Consider the following 24,109-nt stretch of genomic DNA (forward strand, 5'->3'; position numbering starts at 1 on the left):
TCAGCACTGTGTCAAGGCCATCACCCCTACCCAAATCTACCCAATCTTTCTTGAAGAGAAAGGAACAGCAACATTTTGATTATGTTTCTGAAAAGTTTAAAACCCCTGGCAAACAGTTTGGGAAACATTAAGGTAATAAACCTTATGCTAGTTTAAACAAATTGAACAAAAACATCTGGCTCACCCCAGCCGCCAATGGACTTCCAACCAAAACAAAAGTAATGAGGCAGGGCAGATGGTGTGGGTGACAGTCTTGCACCTAATCCCAGGAAGTGAGGTACCTACAACTTGTCTGTAGTCTCACAGCACTAGAGTGTATGTCTGGGACTCTACATTTATCTCAGAACTGGGAGCTTGGTCTACCAGTTAAAGATAATAAAAGAGGAGGATGAAATTGAGATCAAATGGGAGGTTGTTGCTAAGAACCAGATAAATAAGGAAGAGAAGAACAAGGTTGGACAATTCCTAAAATCAGACAAGATGGGTCCACCAAGACTATCGAAAGGTATTGGGTACCTGGGGAGTTGTCTCTACAGATAGGAGAGAAACAGAAGAGGCACTGTCAAGTGGTTGAACAAGCAGCACCCACCCACCTTGGCAAACTCTTCTGGTGCAATGGTCCGCTGTTTGTGCTTGTGAAGTGTGAGCAGGGGCCAGACCCATTGCAAGGTTGTGCAAGGCAATTGCCCACTTTGTCCATGTCTTAAAATGGTTTTGAAACTGAGCAAAAGCCAAACTAGTGATCTGGGTAATCCCTAAGTGTTAAGAACACATAGAATCTTCAAAATATTTGGGATTTAAATTGCACAAACAAAATGTAAAAATGTTCAAATGTAATTAGTGTTTCTTTATTATATGACACTCTTTCCCCCTGACTATACAATTAGACCTCAGATTGAACTTTGAATCAGTTACCTTTCGATACCTAGTGATTAATATCTACCATTCTCCAACTGATTTGCAGGATGGAAATCTCGGCAGAACATCATGGTCCCTCCCAGGCCAGTTTGCTTTTTGGTCTTCTCTTCTGCGTTCTGTAGTGGGCTACGTGGCACTAGTGATGATGGTGTGCTATCCCGATGATAGTATTATTTTGCAAACCTTCCCCTGCTCATCCTTCTTTCCTTCTTCAGACATGCCAAACATCTGATTTGGTCGCTGGGGATCCGTTGGGTAGCTCTTTCCACTCTAAAGCTACCCATGACTGCGGGTGGATTAAGCCTTTTGGGCTTGGAACGCTATTATTCAGCTGCACAGGTCCAGTGGATGGCTCACTGTCTTTCTGCCCGCCCCCCTGCATGAGATGGGGTTTATCCGTAAAGACTTTTAAGGAGGGCTTACTGCACTGCTCATTGTTTCCTACTGACCATTCTACGGATCATGGACAGCTTTCTCTTGCCTTGCTAGAACCTGTAAACTCACTGACACAAAAAAGCCCTGTGCTCCTGCACTACCTTTGCAAAGCCTTCCAACTCGCACAGGAGGACTGTGCTCAGAGCAACTCCATCAGTGGCATGCTGCAGGTGTCTTAAAATTGGGGGATTTGTTTCTGGACAGCGAGCTACTAAACTTCCAAACCCTTGTGGCAGACTACCATCTTCACCCCTGCCAACTCCTTACTTACAACCACCTTAAACAATCATTAAATGCCCTATTTAATGTCTACCACCTAGCACTAACCTTACTTGAGGTGTGCCAGAAGCTCTACACCATAGGAACTGGTGGCAAACTGATAGAATGGGTGTACAGACCTTTCCTGCAACATTGAGACCACTTCAGGTCTTCTCGTTATACTACCTGGGTGATTGATGTGGCCAAACCTCTGCAAGATACGGACTGGACTAACATACTGTACTTTACCCACAAAGTATCCCACAGCTGTCACTTTAAGTACATTCATAGAGCTTCCTAGGGAATGCATTCCACTGGCTTTGTGGTTTGTAACTCACATTTCGTTGCTTTCAATTTGCTGGCTTTACTTGTTTTAGGCTATGCAGCTTGAGTTCATCCCTTCTCTTGCCCAAACCTTATTTACAGTATCCTTTTGAGTGCTTCCCTTTCTGTAAACAGGCCTGTAAATCTTGTTCTTATCTCATCACATTTGCTGTGCATTCAAAAACAAGGTCAAATGTCAGGCTCTGTCTTCAGTGGGAACTTAGGCCCCCATTATGACAATGGCAGTAAAAACTGCCTACCGCCGCGGTGACGGCCGCCAAAAGACCGTCGCCGCGGCTAACATCCTTTCGCGAATTATGACCACAGCTGGATTTCCGCCACAAGAAGGGCGGAATTCTGGTTGTGGCCATAATGGCGGATGGTAGTAAGGTGGCGCTGCTACCACCAGCAGCGCCACACCAGTAGACCGCCGCCAGCCATATTATGACAAATAATCTGGCCAGGCAGTGTTCTGCTGGCGGGCGCTGCTGGCGGTAGCAGCGCCCCGTTCCCTGCCGGAAGACCTTCTCACTCAAGGAAAGTCAGACATCCGACAGGGGAGTGCGGTGGGGGTGTTGTGTGTGTGGGGGGGGGGTTGTGTGCATGGATGTATGAGTGTGTGCGTGAATGCGAGTGTGTGTTTAGTTGTGTTTGAGTGTGTGTATGAAGGTGTGCGAGTGCGTGTATGAATGGTAATGTGAATGCATGTCGGCGTATAAGTATGGATGTGTGTGCGGGTGAGTGTGAATGAATGAATGCATGCGTGTAGGCATGTGTGTATGTATGTGTGGATGAGTGTGTGTGTGTGTATGGGGGAGCGTGGATGTAGGGGGGCTAGGGGGTGTCTGGGGAGGTTTGGGGGTGGAGGGGGCCTCCTATCAGTGACAGGGAACGAATTCCCTGTCACTGAAAGGGCCTACCGCCATGGTTTTCGTGGCGTTATGGACGCCACGGAAACCATGGCGGTAGGCAGGGTCATGATACCGCCAGCAGCACAATGGGGGCTGCTGGACTGGAGATTGTTATCTCCAGCCTGGAGGCTGCTACCGCCATGGCGGTCAGAGTGGTACATTGGCGGATTGGCTTCAGCCAACCCGCCAATGTCATAATGTGGCGCTAAGTACCGCCAGCCTGTTGTCGGTACCACCATCACATTAGCTCCGACCGCCGGGGTCCTAATGACCCCCTTAGTGTTTACTTTTCTATCTCTGATTTCAAAGTGTGAGGATTTATGCGACAATCTTGCTGGATACTGGGGTTAGGAAAGAGTTTTTTCTAACACATGACAACATTTAAATAAACTTCAAAATATATCAGAATTAGGAGTACAAATGAAGCACATTTTTGTTAATTCTGAACTGTGCTGGAAACAAATCCCTTTATATGATTAAAATAAATCATTGCATTAGGTGATGCAATTTCCATACATCATCGTCTGTGCACTGTATAGTTTTAATTGAAAAACTATATGTCTGTGCAATGTAAAGGTCATTTCAATCAAAAACGTGTTGTCTGTAATGGCAATGTTACCACGCCATGCATACTCCACTCCACTCTGCTCTGCACCACTCCACACCACTGAACACTACTCTACATCACTCGACTTTACACCACTCCGTGCCACTGCACTGTGGGCCACTGCACTCTTCTCCATTCTGAACCACTCCACTCTATGACACTGAATTATAAGCTACTTCACAGTACACCTATCTAACCTACTCTGTACCAATCTACTACATGCCAACACACTTTATACCTCTTTACACCTCTGCGCCTCTGCACGCTATACCACTTCAGCCTAAGCAACAACAATCTAGACCACACAACTCGACTCTATACCACTCTGCAACACTGCACTGTACGCCATTGCACTCTATGCTAATACACTCTATGATAGTGCAACTTACTCTGTAACACTCAACTCTATGCCCCTGCACTCTACATCAATACACTGTATGGCACTCTACACCACTTTACTCTATGCCATTACACTCTATGCAACTCCACTCTACTCTGCAAATCTCCAATCTACGCCACTTCACTCTACTGTGAAACAATCTATTTTACACCACTGTACTCTGCGCCACTGCAGTCTATGCCGTTGCACTCTAAGCTACACCTCTCCACTCTATGCCACTGCACTCTACTCTGAAACAATCTATTCTGCGTCACTGCACTCTACACCACTCTGCCCCACTGCACGCTAAACCACTGCACTCTACTTCAATGCACTCTGTGTCAATGCACTCTAAACAACTTCACTATACGCCACTGCACTCTGATACTCTACAACACTGCAATGGCCACCACTATGCACTACACCACTCTACTCTGTACTACTGCATTCTGCACCAATATACTCTATTCCACCACACTCTATACACTCTACTCTGCATAACTGCACTCTACACCACTGCCCTTTACAGCACTATACTCCACTCTGCACCACTTCACTCTATGCCACTTGAGTCTACTCTGCCGTCCATGCCACTTCACCACTCTACACTACTGCACTCTCTGCCACTCTATTGTATGCCACTCTACTCTGCCCCATGCCATTCCATGCGTGGCACTTTAAGCCAATGCACTCTAAACTACACGGTACGCCACAGCCCTCTACTCTGCACCACAGTACTCTACCCCACTGCTCTCCGTGCCACTCTTCACCACTGCACTGACACTCGTCTGCAACATTGCACTCTCTCCGCCACTGTACTCTACACCACTCTACTCTGTACTACTGCACTCTATGCAACTGCACTCTATGCCACTGCACTCTATGCCACTCTACTCTGCATCACTCCACTATATGCCACTGCACTCTACAGCACTATTTGCTACACTGCACCACTCTACTCTACACTACTCTGCACCACTCTATACCACTGTACTCTATATCACACGAGTCTGCCCTATGCCACTGCACCACTCTACACTACTGCACTCTCTGCCACTCTATTGTATGCCACTCTACTCCACTGTACTCTATGCCACTCTGTTCTGCCCCCACACCACTCCATGCCACTGCACTCTAAACAACTGCACTGTACCCCACTGCACTCTACTCTGTACTACTGTGCTCTACGTCACTGCTCCCATGGCACTCTTCTCCACTCTACAACACTATGCCACTAAATTTTAGCCTTGCTGAACAGCAGCCACTCTGGGGTACAACATGACTAAAACACATTTGCAAAGACAATAACTCTAACGTAGACAAGACCTATTGGCTTTGCCAATGTTTGTTAGTATTATGAGGTACCGAGGTCCCTGAAAGAACTCTGAATGGGTAAGTCCTTATTTTCAACAATACACACATCATAATATAGGCTGCTACAAAATGTGCAAATAGATTTTGGTTACATTTAAAAAGTCATTCTTTTATACATATTTGAATAATATACAGTTTATACCTAGTAGTAAAAAAAATGTATAACAGTCCAATAAAACCACACACTCCACAGCTGACCTTGGAACACCTTTACAGTAGCTCTCTAAATAGAAAATGACTTTGCAATCAGAAAGCTCAAGTGACTCCTTTGATTAAAGTCAATGCAGGTTTCCAAGCCCCTTTGCATTTGCAGACTTACCATCTGGCACATTTGCATTTCTTTAGGGAAGGAGGCACCCTGGCAAGAAGGGCAAGAAGGCCTTTTCCTATCTGTCTGCCCCTCCCAGCCTCAGAGCACAGAGACTCCCTGCCTTTCAATCCAGCTGGGGAAACTGATCTGTCCTAATTACATTTCGTCCTTTAGGTGAAAGGCTAAAATCATGGACAAATGCTGTCTGTTAAGCCTTTCATCACGGGCAACGGATTACGGGCAGTCTGTAAAAATTACAGACGAGTGGTCAGCCTAGTTGGATGTAATAGTCAAATGTGTTTTTCATTCAGTTGCGCTATGATTAGAAATGAACTACACGAATAGAGGGGAGTACGTGCTATACAAATGCTACACTACAAAGAATGATGCGACAAGTTCATTAGTTTGCGGAGCGTAAAGTTCGAGTAAGCTAAACTATCCACTTTAGAAGAAGACACTCCCATCTACTGTGCAAGTCCACCGTTTTGCGTGGGCAAATCTCAGGGTGGTGAGAATGCAGTACAAAAGTTCCCAGGTGAGCTTTCAGTCAGTAGGCCTGAAGCCGAGGGGGGCACAAACTGCTTTTGTGTCTGTCGCGTCTATTTCTGGGACGTATTCGTTCCAGTCAAGAGGAAACCACAGAGCAAAGCCAGGAAAGACCGGCCCCAAAGCACACATCGGCTTTCGCTTCAGGACCCGGCCGTCAGAATACAGACCGCGTCACTTCCTCGCCCGGGTCACGTGGCACAACAGCAGCAAGTTTGAGGACGCTGCGAGTTGACGTCTGCGCCTGGGACTCCGGGTTCAAGATGGCGGCGACGAGTGAATGAACTGCGGGTGGCGGCGTGGGGGGTGGGGCGGAGGATGGTACAATGACCCAGGGCAAGAAGAAGAAGCGTGGCAACCGCAGCGTCATGCTGGCGAAGAAAATTATCATCAAAGATGGGGGCACGGTCAGTACGGGGATGGGAGAAATGGCACGGTCATGGTGGGTGGGTTATGTTGTGGAAGGAAGTGGGGGATAGCTGGTACTGCCCAACGGAGAAGGTTGAGGGGAAGGATCGTTGAGATGAAACGTCTGATCTTTCCCCCACTCAGCTAAGTGATCGCATTATTTTATCTTCTCGCTGTTGTCAGAGTCGGCAGCTGTTGACGGAGTCCTGCTGTTAAAGCACTGACACTGTAGTGATGTGTTCACTTCAGGGCTGTGTTCGCACCCTGTAAAACATTGTTTGTAGATTTGAGTATTGCAAGCGTTGAGTGTAGATGTGGTCTGTGATACATCAATGGACACGTTGACCTCACTCTGCGCGAGTCTTTTTTATGTGAATTGCACTCTTAAAAAGTGCATTTAACTGGTAACACTATGGTACTCGTACCTAGCTCGCTACCGAGGGGTATACCAGTTGTTTAAAGCCCATAACATGTTATCGAGCCTACAACGAAGGATAACACCCTTAACAGCTGGCATTGCCCAAGGTAGGATGGCTATTAGAACTTTCTATCCACTGGGGACAGGATGTTCCAAGGTAAAAGGGTGGCAGAAACAGACAAGCAGTGACATGTCGGAGAAGAAGGTTTATACCAGCTGACGCCGTTCTCGGTCCTGAGCCACTCTGTTGTCTTAAATGGTGCTCTCAACATCCCAGTGCTCTATTATTCGATATATAGCACTTTCAATCAATCAGTTAGGTATTTGTAAAGCGTTGCTTGTCACCTGTGGGGAAATCCAGGCGCTAGGAGCAGCTCTTCACTCGAAAAGCCAGGTCTTGAGCCCTTTACTGAAATAGGTCAGCATAGAGGAATGTGGAGGGCGTTGTAGAAGGAACAATCTCCGTGCTGCAGCAGGGGATCCGTGCGAGGGTCAGGTGTGTGGAACAGAGGTTCTTGCGGGGGTGGTGAAAATTCTGATGTTGGTTCAGGTAGGCAGGTCGCTGGTTGTGGAAGGCTTTGTAGGTATGGGAGAGGAGCTTGAAGTGGCATCTCTTCTGGACCGGGAGCCAGTGGAGGTCTTTCAGGTGCTGGGAGATGGGGGCTGTCTTGGGCAGGTCGATTATCAGTCTGGCGGTTGAGTTTTGTATTGATTGGAGTCTTTGCAGGAGTTTGGTGGTGGTGCCCGCATAAAGTGCGTTGCTGTAGTCATGACGGCTGGTAATGAGGGCATGAGTGTCTGTGTTTCTTATGTTGATTGGGAGCTGCCTGAAAATTTTCTGGAGTATGCGTAGGGTGTGGAAGCAGGCTGAGGCAACAGAGTTGACTTGACGTCTCATGAAGAGCTTGCTGTCTAGGATGATGCTGAGGTTGCAGTCGTGGTCTTTTGGCATGGGAGTAGGGCTGAGTTCTGACGGCCACCAGAAGACGTTCCAGAGGGTGGTGTTTTTGCCGAAGATGAGTACTTCCATCTTGTCTGTGTTCAGCTTTAAGCAGTTGTCCTTAATACATGCGGTAAAGTTCTTCATGCAGCTGTGGAAATTTGTCTTGGTAGTGTTGAGGTCAGCGGAGAGTGATACGACGAGCTGAGTGTCGTCGGCTTAGGAGATGATGTTGTGCGATCTTACTATATCTGTGTGTGGAATCATGTAGATGTTGAAGAGTGTGGGGCTGAGGGATGAGCCCTGGGAAACGCCGCAGATGTTATGCTTGGCTTGCGATGTGAAGGGGGAGGAGGAAGACTTTCTGGGTGCCTCATGTGAAGAAGGATGCCATCCAATTGAGTGCATAGTCGGTGATTCCTTTGTGGCGTAGGCGTTGGGTTAGTGTGTGGAGGAATACAGTGTTGAAGACGGCTAATAGGTTTAGCAGGATGAGGGTGGTTAATTCTCAGTTCTCTAGTCTGGCTCGGATGTCGTCTGAGGCAGCTTCAGAAACCTGATTGAGATGGGTCTAGTAGGTTGTTTCTCTCCAGGTGTTCAGTGAGTTGGAGGTTGGTGGCCTTTTCCAAGACTTTGGTGGAGAAAGGAAGCAACAAGAAGGGTCAGTAGTTTTGCAGTGTGTTGGGGTCAGCTGAGGGTTTCTTGAGAAGGGGCCTGACCTCTGTGTTTCCAGGTGTCAGGAAAGGTGGCTGTGGCCAGTGAGGCGTTGATGATCGCAGTGAGTTGGTGGCTGTTCTCGTTCCTTCCGAGGTTGAAGAGTCGGTGGTGGCAGGGGTTGGTGGGTGCTCTGGTGTGGATGGAGCTCATAAGGGTGGTTGTGCCTGCGTCACTGAGTTGTTTCCAGGTATTGAGCTAGTGGTCGGTAGTGGTGGTTGGTTGGAGGGATGCACATTAATGCAGTGGGCAGTGCCGCAGATGGACTGTGCTTTATTACTTTCATTGCTAAGTGCACAGGCTTATCTATAAAACACAAAACTCTCAAGTTTTCTAGTTACGTGTGTATTATCTAATTTAGTGATACTCAAAGTACAGCTTGGGGGCTGCATGCGGCCCACCTGACCTTTCACATATAGCCTCCAACAGAAAGACTGCACTAGTCTGCTGTTTACTTGATTGAGCAGAAACATCCAGATAGATGTTAAATAAATGGCAAACGTTTATTTAAACTAACTGTAGAAGAAGAAGCAGATAAGGTGTCCTGCACCACTTAACTTTAGGAACACATTAATTTTATTAAGACATTTTACAGCAAACGTGGGAAAATAAGATACAATCTCTTCAGGTTTAAAAAAGTATACTTCATTAACATTCAGGTGCGTTTCAACTTAGTATATCAGATTATGTCTGTGCATCCTGAAGTATTTTTAAATCTGATTTGTTTTATAAAATTAACTTAGAAACGTTCATGCATCTGCCCACCCTGACAGCAATGCTAAAAGTGAAGTAAGCGGCAAGTCAGTTGTCACATAGAACCTTGTGGGTGGTAAGCATTGTTATTATACACTGACATTATAGCTTATTAAATCAAACACAAGAGAAGGTACTGCACTCCACATATCCTGACCTAATTTATTTCAAGGTACTCTGATATGTCATAATGAACAAAAAGGCGGCAAAGTGAAATTATTAGGCAGTTGTCTAGGATCGCACAATGTGGTGAAGTGGAAAAGCCAGGATTGATCCCAGGTTTTCTAATTTCACAGTATGAATTTCTATTTCATTCCCATTCAATAATAAAGTTATTTCCTCTTTAGGGTCGAGGGCGAAAGCACTCTAGCCTGCTGTAATCTGTCTGTGGGCTTTTAACCATGCCCATCGGTTTTGTTGGTTTGTGGGCTTGCCTTTAAAAAATCACTTGATTTTATTTGTGAAAGGCATGCATACGTCGTGCCTTTTCCGGTGTTTAGCCCTCCTCGACCGCACAGGCCAACTACTGAAAACATACGAGGCTCCATGTTTTCAGAATGGTTTCTGGACTACTTTTTCTTTTTATTTCCTACACAGTGTGATCTTGCTGCACAATTTGCCCATACGTTTGACTGCGAGCGAACTTCTGTTTCATTTTGTGTGCTCCTTCAGGCTCATGGCGTTGTGCTTTATATCGGCTCCTTATGTAAAACTGTTTTAATTTTCATTTTATATGGAAATAAAAGTCCAGTTAGGACTTTACAGCGCTAATAGGTCTAAGTCGAGTAAATGCGAGACCCATTGCATTGCAAATGCTTACTTATACTTGAATCTCCCTAGCTAGTGATAGTGCCCACATAAACCCCTCTCCTCACAAATCCCCATTCCCGCCATGCTGGCATAACTGCGGCCCTCAGGCACACCTCAGACCACACTTTGCTGCCGCTGGGAAAATGTTTGTGAGGACCCATGATCTTGTTCAAGTAATTTTCTTTGCACTCTGGGGTTTATACTCCTATTGACCCTATTGTAAAATCATGAGACGTCTGCAAAGAAAAATCCTGGAATGGATGAACCTTTCGCGCATGGAACTGGGAAAGGTGAAAATTGATGCAGAGTGCTTGTGATCTACACTGACTTGCTGTACATAGAGTGCATGGTCTGCAAACTTACTTTATAACACTGTTCAGTTCTGAGTACTCTGCTATTGCTTTGTGGTACACCTGTGTAGGCTACACAGATTACACTGTTATGAGGAATACCTCTGTGTACAATTATTGCCAAATCTTAATTGTTACAAAATGTCTTTGAATGTGTGTGTATATATAATCTTGTCAAATAGTGGGTGATCTATATACTTTCTACTGTTCTCTATACTTTCTAAAGGCTGTGTTTTGCCCCTTAAGCTCCACTAGATTCTGTAGCATTTTCTGCCAATTTATCATTTCATATTTGGTAGAATGGAAAAGAAAGCAAGTTTAATCTTTTAATAATTCCCCGTCGCCTAGCTTGTTGATACTGCCTTCTTACCATGTTTTTATCTCTGTATCTGCCTGTTCCATTTCGGATGTGTGGGCAATAGTAATTGTCCTGTTATGTGTTTCTGACTTGATAGTGATAGATCCTGCTTTTACTTTCGCTTAGGACAGCCCTAAAGTTGTGGATTGTTTTTCTTTTGCACAAAATAATTCTATGTTATACCCTTCATGTGTTTGGAGTGTTTATATGGACTTGAATTGGTTTACATAATAGTAGCAGCATCTATTCTGTTATCGGTAACCTCGGAGTTTAAATCCTGGTTTAGGGAAGAGCCTTTGACTTCGTTACCATAACTTTACTCTGTGAACTGCTAAAGACACTGGCTGCGCCATAAATAGTTAAATTGGTTTATTACATATATGCTGTATAATGCGCACAGTACATCTCCAGATATCTGACCTACATTTTGTACAGTTGTGAGTGCACAGGCTGTGGTCTGTAGTACCGCACAGTGCCGAGTACATGGACTGCATTGTTTAGTGTTCTGCAGCAGGCCGAATCTGTGGCCTGCGCTCCTATGCAACGTATGTTGCTGTGTACGTGGTCGACGCTGTGTATGCAGCAAAAAAATAAATGAGCAGTCTTTGTTTAATCTGAAAGGGAAAGTACCAGCACATCCCATTATAGGGGCCAGTGTTTTAATGGGAGATTACCAGCACTTCTTAATAACAGCCAGACTCGGTTAGTTAGTGCCTGCGATAGTACAGTTCAGTTTTAAGCACCAATAGTGATGAGTACTCGGGAACTGCCCTGTAATACACATAATTAGGCAGTTATATATGCTTACTGCACGTGCTGTGATCCGCGCAAAAGCACAGTGCATGATCTTTTCTGTAAGAAGATGCACCGTATACAGAAAAGGACTGAACTCTAATAAACTGGCTGCACTTTGTGATACACTGTAAGCTACAAGCATGCGTTGTGTAAGCGTGTTCAATACAATGATTTAGGACACACAATTCCACTCCACTGTCCAATGCGCTGTAGCACACAGTGCTGAGTGTAAACACACTCCACATTACTGATTACCTGTTCCACTCCCAGATGCATTTGGTCATCTCAATAATGCGGCTTACTTTGTTGAGGCCATGGGCCATCTTCGGTAATACTCCACAGTACTGCTGACTATATCAGTAGGTCGCTTAAAGAGTCTGCAGAGCCGGATGCGTTTGGTTGGCTTTGTTCTCTGTTGCCCTGCGTACTTGTGCGTTACGTTGTATTATGTTGTATGGCACTAGAAATTTGCCGTGCATTTTACTACACTAGAGGAAGTGTGCAGTGTTAGTTTGTTCCTACATTTACTACGCCCTGTAATACGTTGTGCTCTGTACTCCATGCAATGCTGATTAGATTGCATGTAAACTGAACAGAGCTTAATGTGAGTCTCTTGAAAAAGTGTACAGTGTTGGGTACACGGGTTCCTGACATTCTTACTACACAGTGCAGAGCTACAGTAGTATTTTGAAGATCATATAATAAACTTCAATGTAAAATCCACTTTACTGCACTGAGTACACGGCTCCTTGTGTAAAACTATGTTCAGCACCAAGTCCCTGCACGTCACAAGGATGGAAATACGGATTTAGTTATCAAGAATTTAAGGTGGCTTTTTTCCTGGGTGTTGAAAATCATCATCACCTAGTGAAGATGAGTTACTACAGCGTGCTTCGGATCCCACTTCCAGGAGATAGGCACATGTGAGTCGTAAAATTTCGAGATCGCATTGTGTGTTTTTAATATCTTTATGACTGTGTGACTCTCAAATCCGTAGTGTTTCATGTAATGGCCTTAAGACATGGCTGTCCATAATTATATGTGGTAGTAGCTCGGTGCTAGGTTGATAGACTGCTCTGTCATCACTGTACTTTTAGCATCTGTTCTAGGTGCTGTGACTGTCAGAGTGCCTGTGCACCATTCTCTTGTTCTTTTCTCTTGTTTCTTTCTCTGGTTTTGAAACTCTCAACCATTGAAGTTATAAATGCGCTTGAGATTAATCTTCAGGGGAATTTCATACAGCCATTAGAGGTGTAATTAAAGTAGATGGAGCGTGGCTATAATTTTATGGCAACAGTTGCTGCGGAAATATGAAGGGAGTTCTTAGTAGCCTCTTTTAACAACCAGGTTTTTCATGCTGTAAGCAGCAGCTAAACATCTTTCACTTATGGATGTCAGCTGTGAGTTCTTGTTCTGTTTTGCATCATTTATATATCACCTACTACCCCTATGTGGGGTGCTGAAGCGCTTGCCTACTTGAGTAGCACGCTACATTGCGTAGCATGCCACTCATGTCCTACTGTGTAGTGTGTGTGGTTGGAAGGATCTTGTCTTTGTTTTGATCCTATGTGGGAAAGTGTTTCCATTTCGTGTGTGATGATCACCGAGGTGTGGTTATCAAGTTATGGGATGCAGCACATCACATTCTTTTGGGTGGTGAAGAGTAAAAGACAGACACAATCTTACGGTTTTAACATGGTGGTAGATTTAAACCCTTTATGATATGTATTTCTGTGCTCATCTGGTTATTGCGTTCAGTTGTTCAATCTGACATTTTGCGTTTAGTTGTGGCCATGAGCTAGCATGGTTGGCGGGAGAGAAAAGTAGAGAGATCTGTTAGGATGGCCATTTTCTATCATCTTCCTATTTCTAAGTGTCTATGTAAGATGACTGGAAGCAGTCAGTTTGTATAGATGAGGGATCTCCAACATTTTCTGTACCGAGAGCTACTTCTGATCAGTGAAAATCATAGTGGGCTACCAAAGGCTAAACAGCTCGCTCATTATTACCTGACACCCCCATGCCCAGCTTCCTTCACATTAAGCCTAATGTCCATAGAGCCAGATCCTATGATTTGAGCGAAATACTTAGACTAAGGGCACAAAGACAGGGCTGCCGTGTGTGTCAGTGAGAGTGTGATTTTAGGGATGTATGAATGTGTGCACATAAATGGGATAAATGTTTATTGGTAACTGAGACTGTGTAGTATGTACTTGTGTCACAGGACATACCTTTCGCCATATGTGGCACCATTACATGTACAACACAATTATGTGGCCATTTTTTTTAAATGGGAGAAATTTAAAGTACTAAAATGTTCATCATGTGGAACATTTTTCTGCACTTTAAATTTCTCCCATTTAAAAAAAAACAAAAAAAAAACTATTTTTCTGTTCTAAATATGCTACAGTGTTTTACTGGCCAATGGGAGCAAGACACCTGCTGTTTATAAATGCAACACTTAGAATTTTTTTTTAAACAAATTAAAATGAAAACTTTACTTAATCATAACCTGACTTTGCATTTTAATTTTCATCAACTTAAACGCATTCACAAGCATCATTTTGTTTTCACCTCTAACACTGAGTTGACAAGATATTTTATTTGAGAGTTAAATACCTTAGTGCTTCAATTTTTCACCTCTGTGCCCTGGGTCATAAATCTGATTCCAGCACTGTTCCTTATCAGGCCCTGCTATCTGCAGCCTGATGATAATGTAAAATAAACACAGCCTTCACTTAACTGTAAAAGGGAAAATGTGGCCCTGAGCTTATTTAAAAATTAACTCAAGACTGCAAGTTACTCTGAAGAGGTCTTGGAGCCACCGGATGTAGATATTTGGGACCTGCAGTGAATGGACTATACATAATAAAGCCTCAAATTGTCCACTTATTCTATGCCTGGTGATGGACAACTCTCATAGCAGATATGTCTTAAAAGTCTCATAGTAGAATCAGCTATGCCCCGTAAGTTACTCTTTGTTGCTGACTGCTGCTTCTTATGGTTTAAGTATTATTGGGGTGAAAAAATATAATTCCCCCACGGGAAAACCAAGCCAATCACTCCACACTCACACAATCAACAAATCTCTCTATTGATCAGTCTAAAACCAAAGGAATCAAAGGTATATATTTAATATGGTCCCGAATAAAAACCCCAAATCACACAATACAAGACAAACACATCAATCCAAAACCATTAATAAAACAAAATCAAACTCATTAACACAGGAGATAATAAAAGACATATACAATAATCTATTGAAATAAAACTGTCCCAATTCTGGTAGATATAGGCCTATCGATAATTGTCTTAAATCCTTGTTCGATAGAAGCCTCCTCCTCTGGGTCCAGTATGAGTAAAGCGTCAACGCGTTTCGGTGGGCTTCAAAAATCTTTTCCACCACCTTCTTCAGGACAAAATACTATACTCCCCAAGGTTGTGCAATCAAACCTACATACAACAACACAGAAAGATGTATATTTGCATATACATAAAAATATAATTACATATACTTCAACATTTCTCAAACCCCATTGCTCCACATTCAACCCCCCTTAAAACCAATTCATTATCCAAATCCACCAAAATTCCTTTAGTATTCATCATCACAAAGAGAGATTTAATTGCCCACTTTAAAAATCATTCAAAAGTCAAAACTATATTATCTATCCTCAATCACTCACCTCCATAAATGCCAACTCAAAACATCCACACCGATCCAAATATGTAAACATAGATACTTTCCACGAAATCCGCAGTTTTTAGGAAATATATTTCTACATAGGTAGAATAGATGACCATTAGTCAATTATAATTCATCTAATAGGGGCCCAAAACCACGTAGTGACCCATGCAGTGATCAATACTCATCCATGTTTTCTTTCTCCCATGGGTGTATAGAAAATGTGTAAAAACATCACAATAGAAACAGGAAAGCCACCAACTTTATGTGTATCATGCAATCCCAAATACACCTAATCTCATAACATGCACTCATCCTGTTCCTGGATCTTACGATGGAAGCCAAATATTTTGCATTCTATTTAACCAGAAGCAAATACTGTTCGTCTGGTTCAAATCTTTCTACAATAAAAATCAAACATTATTAATTAGAAGAATGCATTTTCTGTTTCTATTGTGATGTTTTTACAAATCAGTGTTTTGACTTTGAGTTATTTGACCAATGTACAGTAAGTTGCAGGGGCAGAATATGGAATAAATGGCATTTCTGGAATTACAATTGCAAAATGATTTGTGGTCCTTACTTTCATTGGAAAATGGGCACACGCTACACTATGAACAAAAGTAATCTCCCTCTATGGAGGGATGAGCGTGGAGTAGTCAGAAAGGATGAGCAGTGGTTTTAGGTGCTGGAAGAACAACACAGGCGATTTAATCTTTTAAATTTTCGCCTCACGGCAACATTTCAAAGTCCTCAGCTTTTAAGGCATGTCAGTGTTTCCTGATACTCTTTGAAATAAAATTTGAGCTAGGAGAAAAGGTTGTTACACATATCAGAAATTCAGATATAGATACACTGTGTGGTGCTAACCGGGTCAATATTAGGCCATTTTGGCCAATCGTCTGAGCAGCCGTCTTGAATAGCCACAGTGTGATCATTTCTGGGTGAGAACCTCACCTACATGAAATATGTTTGTCTTGTGTTTTCAATTGCAGCTTAATCTGAAAAATTGACTATAGAATAGCAAATCACTCAGAGCACATAGCTGGTAACTATCATATGCCAAGAGGGTCTTTGTTTTAGTGTGTAGGATACAGGTGCCCATCCTCAACCCTGACAAGTAAGTCTAAGAGCACAATTTCAATTGGTGGAAATGCATGGTAGAGTTGAATCCATTACAATTCTGAGTCAAACTTGAAATAATATGAGCTAGGATGAGCCGCCCTCCCAGGTAAGGAAGATATCGTCCAAATATTGTTTCTATAGGACAATATGTTCTCTAAAGGCGTTTGCACTTTTTGACAGAAAAAGTCAACATATTGTTTGATAGGCTCTAAAATTCAGCCACAGCCTGAGACAATTGGTCTACCTGGCGTTGGGTCTCTAGTTTCTTCTGGATTTTAGACAGAGTGTAGATGACTGGAGTATGGGAATGTTTCACACCTGGGATGTGAATAGTACTATATCAGTTTTCATCTCTTTGGGGTCTTTTCGGACCCTTTGGGCAGTGATCAGTGTTAGAAAGTTGGCGAAGGATCTCTGATTTGTAAGCCTCATTATTTTGTAAAAAATATCGTCTGCAGGTTTTACAATTATAGAGCTCTGTTCCTTAAGAGATTTGAGGGCTACACATTCTTACGAATTTATATTATATGGTGTGTAAAGCTGGTCCATGACTGCACTGTCCCCAGTCCTTAAAAATGCAGGCTGGAACAAATGTCTCTAATGGTTTCAGTTGCAGTATTAAAATGCCTGGTGCCTTGCCCAGTATGTTTGGTGTACAGAATGTATACTAGCCGTGGTGCACTATTTTCTCCCTATTGTGTGCGGTCTTTTCTCCTGTGTCTGTGCTACATGTCTGTTCAATACAAGCAGTTCTCTGCCTCTTCTTCAGAAGAAGCAGGGCATACTGTTTCAGATACTGTGGAACTCAAAAGTGGTCTTAGAAACATTCAATATTATGACTTTACTTCACTTAAGTCAGCCACAAGTGATTTGAACATGTGCAAACAATATTGGTAGCAGGTTTTGTGACCCTTTCCTCTTCAGCAACAGCGAGGACCATTTAAAAAGCCCATATTTTTGACTGACTGCATTTTCTCCCGTTCCACCACAAGGATGATATCTGACTAAATGAAATGTGTGCATGGTATCGCATAACTTGGCCCCAATTTGTTCTCTCTTTGTAAAACTTAATAAGTATTCATGCGTTTCTGAGTACTAAATAATCGAATCTCTACTTCTAACCTGCTAGCCCTAGTGTTTGTACCCACGGAGGTATGCTTGCAACTCTTCTGTGCTAATGCAGAAGGAAACCAGCCTGCACATGAAAGCTCAGTACAGGACCACGCCCCCAATGTAATGGCCCCTATCCAGGGCTACGCTGTATTTAGGATGAGTAGTACTCTTAATCCCTTGAATCCACTTTTATCAAAATTAATTTCTTATAAGTATGTAGCCTAGCCCAAGGTTAGACCCATTAGCCCTTTTATCGATTGCCAGGATTTAATCTTTTCTTCCAGCTGTGTGTAGAGCGTGAGGTTTAATTTTAGCATCGGTGACTAAAGCAGGACTTTTGTGTTTGTTTACTTTAGATTACATTTGTATTTCAGTTCTCTGGGTGGGGTCTTTTGACCATATCTTGGAGTGTGTGACACAATTGCTTTGCCATGTCACCCATTAATTTAAGTGGTAATACCTCTGCACTTAGGTCTGGGCTAGTGGGAAGTGCTTAAGACCACCCACTGAGCTTTCTGACCGCTCTGTTATTTGTGCCAGAACTCTCCTCACTACTAGGGAGAATACCATTAACATAGCAAGTCCTGGAATTCTTGTTGTAGAGGATCATAAGGTTGAGTTATGTTGAAATTCACCAATGGATACATTGCGATGGGTCCTGTCTTTCCATCTCATCATACTTGGGCTATTTGACAGAAAGTTAGAATTTAAAAGGCTTCCCCTGTGGAGTTATACAGGCTAGAGCATGGGTACTCACAAACTTTTTCTCTGGGGCCAAAATTGCAGTATGGTTTGCGGCCGAGGGCCGCACTGAAGTGACAGCGGGAGTGGAGGGGGGGTGGGGTGGGGCTTATAGGGGGCACAACCACCCGCCCCCTTTTTCAAAGCATTGCTAAACAATGCTGCATTTTGAATCCAGGTATAACTTCAAACCTACAAAGAGCGCCATCTGCTCTCACCCTTACCCCAGTAACACACACAGCGCCATGTGCACACAGAGCCATCTGCACACAGCGCCATCTGCTCTCACCCCTACCCCAGTATCACACACAGCGCCATCTGCTCTCACTCCTACCCCAGTATCACACACAGCGCCATCTGCTCTCACCCCTACCCCAGTATCACACACAGCGCCAGCTGCTCTCACCCCTACCCCAGTAACACACACACAGCGCACACACACAGCGCCATCTGCTCTCACCCCTACCCCAGTAACACACACAGCGCCACCTGCACACAGCACCATCTGCTCTCACCCCTACCCCAGTATTACACACAGCGCCATCTGCACACAGCGCCATCTGCTCTCACCCCTACCCCAGTAACACACACAGCGCCATCTGCTCTCACCCCTACCCCAGTAACACACACACAGCGCACACACACAGCGCCATCTGCTCTCACCCCTACCCCAGTATTACACACAGCGCCATCTGCACACAGCGCCATCTGCTCTCACCTCTACCCCAGTAACACACACAGCGCCATCTGCTCTCACCCCTACCCCAGTAACACACACACAGCGCACACACACAGCGCCATCTGCTCTCACCCCTACCCCAGTAACACCCACACTACATTAAAAACAAATAAATAAATAACCAAAGAACCTTACCTACCTCAATAAAGCACTGTAAAGATGCCACAAATGGGCGGCAGACGTGGAGCCGGTGACAGGAAGCAGACGAAAAAGCCCCATAAAAGTTAGCTGCAAGCGCTGACTTTTAAGGGGCTTTGGCTTCCAGGATTGTCATGGAAACGCCATAAATAATGGCTGCCGTACGTAAACATAGAGGAGGGCCGCGGGAGCATGCGCAAAGAAGTCACTATTGCACATGCTCCCGCGACCATCTTCTATGTTTATATACTGCGGCCATTATTATATGGATTTTCTTGGACGTGTCCGCGGGCTGCCAGGTAGGTCCGTGGAGCCGCTTGCGGGCCGTACTTTGAGTAACGTCGGGCTAGAGGGTGGGCACCAGCATGGAACCAGAGGGTAAAAGGCACCACTACAGAGTCTTCCATAATGGGATAATGGAGGGGAGGGTACCAGCAAGAAAGAAGTGGGATAGAATAGTCTGGACGAGTGAGTCCAGTATGAATGAGAGAGGGCAAGATGAGTTATTTAACAAACTTTTAATTGTTCTCTTTCCTTTCCTTCCTTCAACTGACCCTCTCCAAACCTTCCATCCTACCTCTCTCTGAGCATAACTTACTCAAGTCAAATGCCTGTCTGCCTTAATATCTATTTTTGCACATTGCCTTAACCTCGTTTCATAGATCACAACTCATTCTTTGAAACCATATTCTAACAATACTTAATCTTCTCTAGCCAATTTATTCATTTTACCAGTCGTGTGCAAAAACACAAGTCCCCATAACTAATGGTCACACAATACCTCCTAATAATTTAATCTACAACGAAGGCGTTGGAGTAAATGCATGTAATGTTTTCCTTGTGAGCACAAGACTAAACAAAGTAGCCAACAATTACCTATAACCACTGGATTAACCACTAACGTTCGGTTGCAGTGCAGCACGTTACTTGCCATTTAGTGCCTCAACTCCACCGGGGTAACAAGTGCTGTATAAATTCAATTACATACAATGTGACCATTTCCAATTCTTAATTCTGTTTTCTGGATGTGTTTCACTAGGACTTCTTTCAGTTTTATGTTTGTCCCAATATGTTTTGCTGTTATTATTTCTATCATCTTTTGAGACCGTCCTATTAACTCACCTCCTCCATTTTCGCCTTCGCCTGGTGTCACTGGTTGACTGGTAGGGCCCTGCTCTTAAGGGGTGAGCTGTGTATCGGGAAGCACTTATTAACACAGCAAGAAAGCTATTATGTACCTTGAAAGGAGTGTCAAACAAATCCTTAGTGTCCTGTATACTAAAATGCCATTACTGTGCTTGAATAGGCACAGCACACGAATCGTGTGTTGTTTCTTGTACAATTGAGAACATCATTTTGTAGCCTACAGGTCACGGATACTCTTCGTAGTGCTTGTTTAGTCTTTTTATCCTTCCGAATCGGGATGTGTGAAAGCTCTCTCTCTCTCTCTCTCTCTCTCTCTCTCTCTCTCTCTCTCTCATATATATAAAATCAAAGCTCAACATTTGCGTTACTAGTCTGCACCCTACACGGCAGACTGCAAAAGGGTCGCAAACCTTTCCCATTCCCAAAAAAGGCTTCTTAACACAGAAGACGTCGCAGTCACTTACTTTTGCTTCAAACGATGATTTATTCAATCAGGCAGACAGAACAATGGCACTGATTCAATCCCCAACGCGTTTCAGGAGACTCTGCTCCCTTGTTCACCGAGATACTCAAAGTCCCTCTTCCATTTCCTATTATATCTTAAACCACAGACATAAACATAAAAAGCGGACTACATTCCTTTCAAAATAATGGCAGCCATCTTAAAGTATATTCCTATAACTACTCATTACTTAACTCCATACAGCCAAGAGAGTATCTATATATTCCAAAACAATAATACAAACTTATTTCTTATACAAAAACCAATTCTATTATTCATTCTTTATTCCATGTTGCTACATTGTATATTTAATCGATATACTCACATGCCGACCCTCCAGCTTGTCTCCTACTGATTCCTTCATTATATTATCCTGAAGTAGTCAAAATATAATAGCTCTTTTGCTTTTAAGTCATTTTGGCAGACATAACTCCTGCCAAAATTCGCAGCTCTTCAAAATTGATTCTTCATGTAGTCCTAAAGTAGCCATAATGTAATAGCTCCTTTGCTTTTCATTTTGGCAATACTGCCTCCTGTCAACAAATGGAAATGGAGGAGAGACATTTATACATGAAACTGAAAAAATACATTTCAAATTCATATTTGAGAGCTGCTGTATTTATAGAGAACAATCAATATGATAGAGGGAGATGTAGTATGTGTCAGGAAGCTGAAGGAACATTAACTCATTGGACTGCTGATACAAAATATTAAAACGATACATTGGGGTCCAGAAACAACTTGAAATAATGAAAAGGCGGATTACATTTAGGTTATCCACCCAGAACTGATAGTGAGGAGACTGAAGAAAGAGCTTTATCACTAGAATTCGACAAGAAATATTGAAAGGGGGGGGCTAATAACAGCATGGTGTCTAAACCGACATCGATGGAAGGGACTTAAAAAGTCTCTTACGAGACCCGGCAAATAACCAATTAGAAAAACATGAGAAAACGTAATTAGGATCCAAGAAATTATATAGTCAAATACAGCAGAAATTATGATTCACTGAGGATACTTCATATTGATGAAGACAGTAACAGTGTGGGTGGTGGAAAGAATTGTTAACATGATTCTACATTTCTACTATCTTACTTTCCATAATTTGTTGCTGCATTCCATGATGTTGGAATTACTGACTGAAAAATTACATCCTCTAAAAACAGTGGTCCAAATTTCTGTGGGGTAATAAATCTCACTTAGAATTGTTATAATTGAAAATTGAGAGGATGAGTGTCAACTTTTTAAAATGTACTATTTGATATCAACATTTAAATAACTGGATCTAGGATATTAAAAAAAGGACTGACTAATCGAACCCAAAAGGCTTTTTAAAAAACAATCATGTTTTTCTTAACATGTGTGCAATGCAAAGTCACTATTGAAATAAATTAACAATAGTAAACCTCTATTTGGCTTAATACACAATTACTGGTGAGTGTCCAAACTTAAATATTGAGCAAACCTACAGGAAGCAGCCCTGAATTTGGCAGAAGTAGTTGTAGGTGTTTTTTTCAGCTAGCACAGATAAATGCAATATCAATTGTATTTCACATTTTCATCTGAAGTTATTTTCGAAGCAATACTGTGGGATGGTGGAGGCAAAATATTAGCTCATAATACAGACAACAAATAAAAATGTTCTAACTAGAGAGTCCATCTCTCAACTTTTTCCAATTGATACTACACTTCCCCAGCTCCCCAACCCCAATCTGTGAAGAATAATGAAGTTCTAGAAACAATGGCAAAAACTATTTGAGAAGAGATACTGGAAGAAACACAATTGTGTTAGTTAACATATAAAGTGCAGGCGGTGCAGGATACACTCAGATTACTGACACAGCTTAGCTCTTTATTCATGTGTTCCATTATGGATTCACAACGAAATGCATTTATTTAATAATTTCAGTAGAGGCCCATGCATTATATTTTCTGCTAAAATACCTTTTATAAAGTAATTCTGATCTTTGGGCACCTTGTGTTAAGAAACCTTTATGTATGGCTCTCATTGAGAGGTAATAGTATTCTGAATCTGGGCATGCTGTAGCTTACCAACAGTGGAAAGAACACTGATGAAAATGAAACGCAACCTAGAAGAAACAAAGCTCTAACTTTATTGTTGGAAGCCAAGGCCAAATACTTAATCTCCACGCTTTCCATTTCTGACTTTAAGTCAATTTTTCTAAAGTGAAAAGCATAGAAACCGTGCAAGTTATTTAATAGTAAAAGTAAATAGTGAGACAGAAATTAGGAGCAGTTTTTCAAGCTGAGTGGATCCCTCTGGAAGATTATAAAAACATTTACCACCGATGGACTGATAAAATTGCATACCCATCATTTGAAGAGAGTTGTAAGAACGACCTGAAAACCTTCTAGCATACTCTTACTAGGCTTTAAAGTGCACATCCGTCAAAACCTTTCAGCATTTATCCTTGGTAAGAGTAGGGAAATGTGGCTTATTAGAAGCACTCAACAAGAAAACCGTTGTGTGCAAGTTACATTTTCCTTTTGGAGCACAATTTGATCATCAGCACAAAAAAATAGTCACCTCGCTTCTGAACTTTACCAGGTTCAAAATTGCAGCTGGAAGCCCACCCAGCAAAAGTATCGCACAATCATCAGACTGGAAACCGAAAGTCCAGAGAGCCTTCATTGTTAAAATTGTACAAAATTATCCCATTTTGTGGGAAATGTGAGCAGGCTCCAATACCTAACATACTTGAATTTTTTTCTGTAAGGGGAGTGCAATCACTATTTATCTGCAACCATAAGGGAGAAGCCAGTTATCATGATCACTCCAGTAACCACATAAGCAATCATGTTGTATACTTTTAAGTATACTTATACTGTGGGTTCCAGTGATTTAATTTGTTGGTTCCAGTGTCCTTTACAAATCCTTGCTTGCTAGTGATCAGTTCTGCCTCTTTGTCCTGCCTTTTTCACTTTGGGAGCAGCACCAACTACTGTATAATTACGCTATGTCCTTGTTTTATATCTTCTGTAGGGGACTTTTTTTATTTTTTTATTTTTTTATTTGCTTGTTAGTCTTAAACTGTGGGTGCATGTTCAGTCCCTCCTCCCCAGCAGCTCCCTCTGCAAACATAAAACCAACAGCAGAGGGGGGATTTTCCAGGGCCAGCTCACCTTCGTTTTTCTGAAGTTTCCACGCATTTTTAGAAGCGGTTCAATCCTGTTTGGGGCCAATGGTTGGTGTGGAGGGTGGGAGGGAGGTTGTTGTGTCTTTGCCTTGCATTGCCTGGAACAGTCATGGGCTGCTGTGCGCTCCACAAGTGCTCTGTAAAACAGCAAAAT

At 42.9% G+C, this 24,109-nt stretch overlaps 1 protein-coding gene across 1 annotated transcript in view; it reads left to right on the forward strand.

Annotated features, from left to right (window-relative positions):
* Positions 1-6,272: 6,272 nt before the first annotated feature.
* MFSD14A (major facilitator superfamily domain containing 14A) overlaps positions 6,273-24,109 on the forward strand; it is a 202,351-nt gene continuing 184,514 nt past the window's right edge. Inside the window, exon 1 of the mRNA XM_069232161.1 lies at positions 6,273-6,469. Within this exon, the coding sequence (XP_069088262.1) occupies positions 6,389-6,469 (81 nt within the window). The 5' untranslated portion in view covers positions 6,273-6,388. The remainder of the gene's footprint in view (positions 6,470-24,109) is intronic.

The sequence above is a fragment of the Pleurodeles waltl genome, chromosome 4_2, assembly GCF_031143425.1.
Source record: "Pleurodeles waltl isolate 20211129_DDA chromosome 4_2, aPleWal1.hap1.20221129, whole genome shotgun sequence".
Classification (NCBI taxonomy): Eukaryota; Metazoa; Chordata; class Amphibia; order Caudata; family Salamandridae; genus Pleurodeles; species Pleurodeles waltl.